At 49.2% G+C, this 8635-nt stretch overlaps 1 protein-coding gene across 1 annotated transcript in view; it reads left to right on the top strand.

Annotated features, from left to right (window-relative positions):
- Positions 1-8383, top strand: part of LTK (leukocyte receptor tyrosine kinase) — a gene marked incomplete at its 5' end in the record, with an annotated part of 72227 nt that extends 63844 nt beyond the window's left edge. Inside the window, 6 exons of the mRNA XM_044436537.1 lie at positions 1613-1710; positions 3488-3580; positions 4154-4255; positions 6218-6352; positions 6987-7077; positions 7610-8383. Of these exons, the coding sequence (XP_044292472.1) occupies positions 1613-1710; positions 3488-3580; positions 4154-4255; positions 6218-6352; positions 6987-7077; positions 7610-8383 (1293 nt within the window). The remainder of the gene's footprint in view (positions 1-1612; positions 1711-3487; positions 3581-4153; positions 4256-6217; positions 6353-6986; positions 7078-7609) is intronic.
- Positions 8384-8635: the final 252 nt, after the last annotated feature.

Genomic DNA, 8635 nt, shown 5'->3' on the forward strand with positions numbered 1-8635 from the left:
GCTGCAGCTAAATCATAATGAAGATATACATAGTATTAAGGTAAAAAACAATATATGCAGTGTTATCTTCATTTTAGATGTCAAAAGGGTTTTGTGGCTCCTGGTGTTTTCTTTTGTGTGGGAAACAGGTCCAAACGGCTCTTTGAGTGTTAAAGGTTGCCGACCCCTGCCTTAGAGCAACCCGAAAAGCCACAGAGAACTTCAGAGGGATATTTCTGCCTACAGATCTAGCATATTGTGGCATGCTAATTCTTGAACCCCCAATAATGCTGTTGATACAGAGGTTGGGCTTGATGAAAAAGCATGCCTTCTGGCATACTGTGGTTCAGGGAGCCAGCCTGCTTATTTCTTCCACTGGATCCGTGCAGAGTTTCAGCCCTGGGGTCCTTCGGAAGCCCCATTCCACCCACTGCCCTCCCCAGAAGGCCCCGCTTGCCCTTTTCCCCAGCCATCCATGGCTTCCCAGGTTTTATGCAGCCTTTGCCCCCTTTTTAAAGGGTGAAATGCCTCTCCAAAATGCTTAATTGCTGTTAATAAGAGCTTTGGACTAAAGTATTCAGGGTTTTTTAAATTAATTTTATGTTGGCCCTTCCCCTCTAGCCTTTGAATCCAGCCCAGTCCTGGTGTGCCTCCAACCTGGGAATTCAGCCTTCAGGCCAAGAGAGGGGCTGCCCCCTACCCAAAAGCCATCTCTATTGCTGCACAGCTCAGTCACTGATTGCTTTGCTCTGATTTGCTTTTACACCTTTTGCAGGAGCGGATTTCCACTGCTGTTTTTTACTGACTTCAGAGCTGAAACCGATCAATACAGTTGGCGCTTTAAGCTAGCAATCCCCTCAAGCAACAGCTCCGGGGCGCGTGCGGGGGGGGGGGGGGGGGGGGGGGGGGGAGGTGATGGTCACGATGGAGCAGCCCGCATTCAGTGCTCCCCTTGCTAACAGGAGCCACTACAGGGGCAGCAAGAAGCTAGCAGACTTGCAGAAATGAGAGCAATGCTGTGGCTCAAGGCCAGAGCTTGCTTGGCATGCTTGCTAACATGTGCCTCCTCCACGTGTCTCCCCCGCCCTCCTTCAAAACACTTAGGCCCCAGTTTGGGGTGTCTAAGTCTTCCCCACACCCCGAGTGCAAAGAGTGGAGACTGAGCTGCTGCCAGAGCCTATTCCCTCCCTTTCCCACCCCCTCCCACCCCAAGATGCCCCATCCACGTCACTCCTGTGAGCCCGGAGTTGTAGGCAGCCTGGTTCTTTCTGCACCCACCTTGGAGGATGCAGACGGGTGCTCTGACTTGGGAGCCCATCTCCACAGAGGGCGATGGGACCCCAGATTCTTCTGTGGCCATTCAGACCACACCTGGAAGCCACAGGAATGCAGCCTAAACCTGTTTGAAAGAAAAAAAATATATATCTTGGCAACTTTCTATAAGCAGAGAGGGACTCTGAGGCAGATGAATTCCACAATTTGGGAGTAACACGGGAAAAAGTCCTTTCACAGGTGCCCTGACCATGGCTTTTCCTACTGACTAATGACAGGACAGTTTCCTTATACTCCAAAGTTTTGTCTTCTATATTTAAGCTTCTTCATTTTTTCTCTTTCTCGTCTGTACTTCATGCAGAATCAGCCGTCCATGTTGACAATGCAGGACTTGCTCAATATAGCTAGAGACATTGCTTGTGGGTGCACGTATCTTGAGGAAAACCACTTCATTCACAGGTAAACCGCTTCATCCATACAGTGATTCTCATGCTGTTTTCCCTGGCTGCTTTTCCAGGGCATCATGAATGTGCTCTTTAGTGCACCAGCCCTCCATAGATAAAAGCCCTCCTTTTATGTCTCCAAAGACACTTTTGAGTTGTATTATCTGGCCGGGAAATCTGTTTCTGACTTGCTTTTGACAGAACAAGTGTCTGAGATTTAGGGTACACTCTTATGAAAGTGCAGATGGGAAATATCCCAGCATGTGCCAGTCAGCATGAACTTCAGTGGAAAACAGATAAATGCCACATCCTCCTTTTGATTATATTTTGAAGAGGGATGATCACTCCCCAGTAGACCCCAGTATTCCCCATTGAAAGGTTCAGGCAGCAGGTGCTCTGGAAATATATTTGATTTAAACTTCGCCCCACCAGCCATATGCTTTCTGGGTGGCTCCTATCATTAAAATACCCCTGCCAGGGATTCTGAAGAGACGTGTGGCCAATCATACCAGACAATACTAGACAGACCAATTGCCTGCCTCAGTATTAGGTAGCATCGTATGTTGATACAAAATATCTGACCTGACACCGCCATTTTTTATTTCTATGAGGTTCTCTCCCTTGGCCACTAGATGGTAGTGTTGCATCATATGATGAAGGTCACGTGCTTCCCTGCCGTCTCTTTTCCCTTTAGCAGATGAATTTACTTCGTGTGTTGATACATGTTTATAGATCTCGATGTATATTGGCATCTGCAACAAGGGTTAAGAACCTAAAGACGCACCATGCTAAATCAGACCAAAGGCCTATGCAATCCAGAAGCCTATCCAGTGGGGTTATTGAGAATGGTGTCCCTTTTGACTTTCCCTTCTTAGGAATGCAGTTTAATGTAAAAGCTTGCTTATTCCGGCACCAACGGAGTCAACTGGATAAAAGTGATCAGGATAGGATTTTGACCCTCTTTCCACTGGAGATACCACTTGAGCAACGCTCACCACTTTAAGTGCTAAACTGTATGTGAAAGAACTAGATTTTTAAAAACCAAACAAATGGGGTGGGGGTGTTCTTAAACCATAAACCTTGCCTCAGGGTGGTCTGCTCTTCCAAACGTACAATTAAGCATGAATGTTAATAGAATATTTGGTTCATTTGTGTGGCCTGCAGTGGCCAAATTGTTCTGTTTTGGTGTTTTTCCTCTTGCAGTTATTACTGGTTGCATCCTGTTGCTATGCATAATCAGTACAGAAACCTTCACTATGCTTCACTCAATACCTTCCCCTGATGCAGTGGGGACAGAAATAAATGGAAGTCTCTTGAGCCGCTTTGCAGCTTTTCTCAGTGGCCCTTTTGACACCCACCCTCAGTGTCCTGGGAATCACCTCTGTGTAGTGTGGTCCCATTTAGCAGTAGGATGCATGTGAAGACCAGAATCACATGGATGGGGCAAATTGCAAGGGCCCTTTTTCACCCCACGGCCACCTTGCCCAAAGGGAAGCCCGACTCTGCTTTGTGCTCTGATTCTGTGAAGGTGCAGCAGTCCAAAATAAAGGGACATGTAGCATTTGGTATCCCCCTTTTACAGTCTCTGAAGTTGCAGCACAGAGTCTGTTACTGGTAAATGGCAACTGAATGAGGAGATGTAAGTAACTTGGAAGCAGTACAACAGGGCCTGTCCTTGCAGAAATGACCCACTTAGGTAATGCTTGGAGGTTTTCTTGAAGTGCTTTTTATGGTGCCCACTTAAGATTCAGGATCACTAGCTTCCGCCTTATCAGTGTCTGCTCTTTCAAAAGAGATATTGCGGCAAGAAACTGCCTTCTGACTTGCACTGGACCTGAGCGAGTGGCCAAAATCGGGGACTTTGGAATGGCTCGAGATATCTACAGGTAAGAAAGAAAAGCAATAAGGGGAAGGGGGACTGAATGGAGTTCCATTCCATTCATATGGTGCAGGAAATGTATTGCTTAATTGGCCTGCATCTCTGAAAATGTAAATTAGAAATGGCATCAGGTAGACTTTGCAGTGAAAAATGCTGCAATGTAGGAAAGATGAGGCCTTGTATTTTCATACAACCTCCTTCTCGCAGACTTCTCTTGCTTCTGTTGGTGACATACAGGTATGTGAGGGGATGTCACATGGAGGTGGGTAGAGACCTGTTCTTCCCCGCAGAGGAAGGCAGGATGTGCTCCAACAGAGCAAAGCTCAGGGAGCCAAGGTTCCATTTAGATGCCAGGAAGCACTTCCTGACAGTTGGGACCCCGAGGGTATGGAATGGGCTTCCATGGTGAGGCCCCATCAGTGAGGGTGTTCAAGGCTAGGCTGGACATGTACATGGTGGGCATGTCGTGAGCAGAGTAGGCTGGAGCCTGCGGTCAGACTAGATGGCCTGGGAGACCCCTTCTGACTTGCTCTGTTTTTATGTTTCTACGTTAATTCTCCTCTCTCTTTGGCCCGAGCAGAGCAAGCTACTATCGCAAAGGAGGAAGAGCCATGCTCCCAGTCAAGTGGATGCCCCCAGAAGCTTTCCTGGAAGGAATCTTCACATCCAAAACTGACACCTGGTAAAAAAAAGTTAACAGCACAATCCTGTGTGCAACTACTCAGAAATAAGCCCCACTGAGTTCAGTAAGGCTCACTCCCAGACAAATGTGCATAGGATTTTTAGCTTAAGTCACAATTGTGGGTTGAACAATGCTTGTTTTAAAAATAGTGATTTTAAATTTGAACATAAGTACCTTTTTCTTAGGGATACAGGTGGCACAGTGGATTAAACCGCTGTGCTGCTGGGCTGGTTGATCGAAAGGTCACCGGTTCGAATCTGCACAACGGAGTGAGTTCCCGTTGCTCCGTCCCAGCTCCTGCCAACCTTGCAGTTCGAAAGCATGCAAATGCAAGTAGATAAAAAGGTACCACTTCGGTGGGCAGGTAACAGCGTTCCGTGCACTTCAGTGTTTAGTCATGCTGGCCACATGACCATGGAGACTGTCTGCAGACAAACGCTGTCTCCCTCGGCTAGGAAACGGAGATGAGCACCGCCCCCTAGAGTCAGGCATGACTGGACTTTAATGTCAAGGGGAAACCTTTACCTTTTTCACCTTTTCCTTTGAGTGCTTTTGGTAAATATTTTAATCTTGTTAAGTAGGCAAATGAGTGCAAATACTTGAAAACTCAGTTTTCAGTTTGAAATATTTGAAAACTCAGTAAAGTGGAAATAAGCGTGCTGCTAAAAAGGCACTGAGCAGATAGTCTTAATGAAGATGGGCCAAGCTGAAGAGGCGAGAAGGTTCCGCTGGCCCACATCAGCACCCTGCCTCTTCGAAGCGAGTGCTGAGCTGGTCTGCCCCTTGGGAAGGTGTTGTTGCTAGTCTAGTCTTTCTCAAGAAGTCATTTTGCGATGCACTCAGGGGAGCAGAAGCCGCACGGGGGGTGGGGGGCACATACTGGAACAGCAGCTTGAAAGCTGCATCATTTAGATCCTCAAAAGCAAAAACAAAGGGCACCCATTCTGGAGCAAACTGCAGTGCAGGAACACAGCCGAGCTTTCTAGGCAGGAAAAGGGGGCGTGTGGCCGCTTTCAGGGGACTGTCAGAACCGCACTCTGCTCCCCTGCTGCTTAAGGGAGGGCAATGGCTCGCCGGGACGGCACGAGCTTTGCACACCGGAGGACTTGGGTCCCGTGCTGTGCTTCTCCAGAGAACGTGACAAAAGCGGAAACCCGCCAGTCAGTGCAGACAGTTCTTGAGCTAGAAAGACCAGTGGTCAGCCAGAATGTGGAGCTAGTTAAGTACGTTAAAGCGTGCCCAGTGAGTTCCAACTGTTGCCAGCCTTAGTGAGAAGTGCCAGGTTGTTGCTGAGGAAACAGCATTTCACCAGCTGTCTTTCTGTGAACTCTGAGTTGGAATTTCAGAGAATTTCAGCAGCGCTTTGCAATCACTGGACCCAAGAAGAGCCCTCCTGAGTCAGACCAAAGGTCTGCCGAGTCCAGCCCTCTGTTCTGGAAGGGGCAAAACAGATGCCTCCAAAGGCCCACAGAAGGATACGGGTGCAAGTGCAGCCTCCCGGTAATGAGTCCTGAGGAGTGTGCAAGTCCTTAAGGCTAGTCGCCGTGGGCAGCCTTATGCTACATACATCTGTCTGTTCCCCTTCTGAAGCAATGCAGGGGGACAGCCAGCACCCCATCCTGAGGAAGCAAATGTCATAACTCAAGTTTTTGCCGGGTGAAGAAGCCTCTCTGGCCTTTGTCCTGAATCCCCCACTATTCAGCCTCTGGTTGTATGAGAACAGAAGAAACCCCTCTGCACATCTGCTTCCCCCACTGTGTGCGTCACAAGCCCCGAATCACCTGGCTGCGTATCCCCTTCAAGTGGTGCTCCCACAGGGTTTCTCTCCCTCGGGCTTCCACTGAGGGAGACCCAGCCCGGCCAGGGTGGTGGTCGCCGGAGCAGCAGCATGTGCCCATGGTTCTCCTTCAGTCACGCTACCAAGCAGGGGCTAATGGGTTCTCTTCGCTGGTTCCCTGCTAGGTCCTTTGGAGTGCTGCTCTGGGAGATCTTCTCCTTGGGCTACATGCCGTACCCTTGCAAAACCAACCAGGAAGTGCTAGAGTTTGTTACCAGTGGAGGGCGAATGGATCCACCAAAGAACTGCCCTGGGCCAGTGTGAGTATAGTTGCTTCTTAAAGAGAAGACAGAAATATTTGCAGAGACTTGGGGATGAGGACTGCACTGAGGAGACAACATCCACAGGCTTCAGACAGCCCACTCAGATTAGAAAAACCTGGTAACTGTTAAATGTTGCATTTACCACCTACATACATTGCAGAAATTGCAGATCATACTGATTTATGCCAGTTTGCAGAGTGTGAGGGAACGAAGACGAGCTTTGGTTTCTTTAATAGTGTTTCTCCTTTACAAGGACGCTAGCAAGGCAAAATAGGATAGACTGCCTTACAGGTGCTGTAATGAAATTGCTCCAACAGTTTTCTGCACCTCCCTTTTTTAATTAATGGCAAATATTTGGCATGTGAGTTGGCCACTTGACCACCAGCTGGGAATTTGTCTACCATAAAAGAGAGCCTCTGTGATTTCTGCCTCTTTGCACACAGGTCGCTCCAGACATCTCCACTGAGAAACAGATTCTGAGCAATCTGTACTCTCCTGAACCCATCGTGGTTCAAGTCATTGCTTTGAGGGGCAAACTCCAGCCTCCTGAGGGAAAGGGGAAATGCAACTTGGCCATTTTCCTCCCTCTTATTTTTGATGTTGAGTTGTTGCTTTAATTTCTTCTCCTAAGTTACCGGATCATGACACAGTGCTGGCAGCATAGTCCTGAGTACCGACCCAACTTCTCCACCATTCTGGAAAGAATCAAATACTGCACACAGGTGAGCTCTCTGCTTGTGAAATGCAGCCGCCTTTAAACGGGCCCATTGCTGGGCTCCCAAGGGTCTCATCAGCCATCCCTCATGTACACGTGGCATCTTGCCTTCTCCTGCCCCATAAGAATGTAGGAAGGTGACTAGAATCCCACAGATGAGCGTTCCCTAGAAGTGACTCTTCCTTGCTGCAGCCTGCTTTTCACCTGCCTGACATAGGTGGAGGTGAGCAGGAGGAAGCAGAGGTGTCTCTGCCTGCCTGTCTGGCAAGTGGCAGTGAGGAAGAGAAAGAGGCTGAGGAGTAAGAGCAGCTGGTGGTGGTGGTGGTGAGAAGGTCGGTAGCCTGAGGTCCTGGGCCCTGAGGGTGTCTTGCACTTAGAATCCTGGAGCTGGCACTGAGTGGCACTGCAGGTCAGCATTTGACAGCACAAGAGGTCTCGGCAGCATTCTGGGATTAATATCTCCTTTGGGCTTCTATATGTAAAACCATGTAATTCGTTAATATTGCCTGAGGAATCCAACACGCTTGCTTATCTTTCAGGATCCTGATGTGATCAATACAGAGCTGCCCATCGAATGCAGCCCAACAGCAGAGGATGAGGGAAACGCCGTGCTGCATGCAAGCGGTTCCACTGGGATGGTTCCTTTGCGCGGGAGCCCTTCCGTCACACCTCCAGCGAACCCCACGGCACTGGAAGGCTGTAATTCAGGGAACAAACCTGGGCAATGCCCGCAGGAGCTGCTGGTGGAGAACCTGGGTGACTGGGCCACCAAAGGACCAGGCGTGCCTTGCTGCAGCAACCCCAGCAGCGAAGCATGGGCTCAGCCAGCCCTAAGCCAGAAACTCGATTCCACCAGTCAGCCTGCACACAAGTTGAAGAATAAAACCAAAAACCTTTGGAACCCAACGTATGGGTCCTGGGTCCTAGAGAGCATTTGCCAGCCCAGTTCCAGCTCCAAACTTAACCCAGCACAAGAGCGAGAAGATTCGGGGTTTGATGGGACCTGCAGCTCCTCTCCTAGTTCTCGGGCGTCACCTTCATCTCCAAGCCAAAGCCATTCTCCTCACATCGATATTGCTGGGATTGAACTGGTGAAGCTACAGACTTTCCCCTGTGGCAATGTGAACTACGCTTACGATGATCTCTGCTACGAAACAGGTCAGCCTTTGCCTTTGGCAGCCGAGTCCGGCCCAGTCTTGAGGAGTGCCAGTCTGCACAGAAATGGCAAGCTTCCCTCTAAGCCAGAAAAAACCTCGAGAGAGAGAGACTCTGGCCTCTCTTTGTCCGATGACCTGAGCGTTACACCTGTATAACAGGAAATGCTCTTCCGAAGGGTCAGGCCTTCGCTCTGGGAGTGAGTATGTCCGCAAGAGCAATTAAAATGACCTTTGCTGTCTTCCTCCCACCCTCCACGCTCTAGAACAAAGGGATTCATGTTATCTTGCTCTGGCCTCCGGTAACAAGAGTGGTCTGGGAAGTACTTCAGAAGGATACAAGTGGTTTCAAACTCTTGAGCCGGTGCTTACAGGCTGCACTGGTGTCCTTGCTAGAATGTTCAGGGCCCG

Source organism: Varanus komodoensis, unplaced genomic scaffold (genome assembly GCF_004798865.1).
Source record: "Varanus komodoensis strain SLA01 unplaced genomic scaffold, ASM479886v1 scaffold3, whole genome shotgun sequence".
Lineage (NCBI taxonomy): Eukaryota > Metazoa > Chordata > Lepidosauria > Squamata > Varanidae > Varanus > Varanus komodoensis.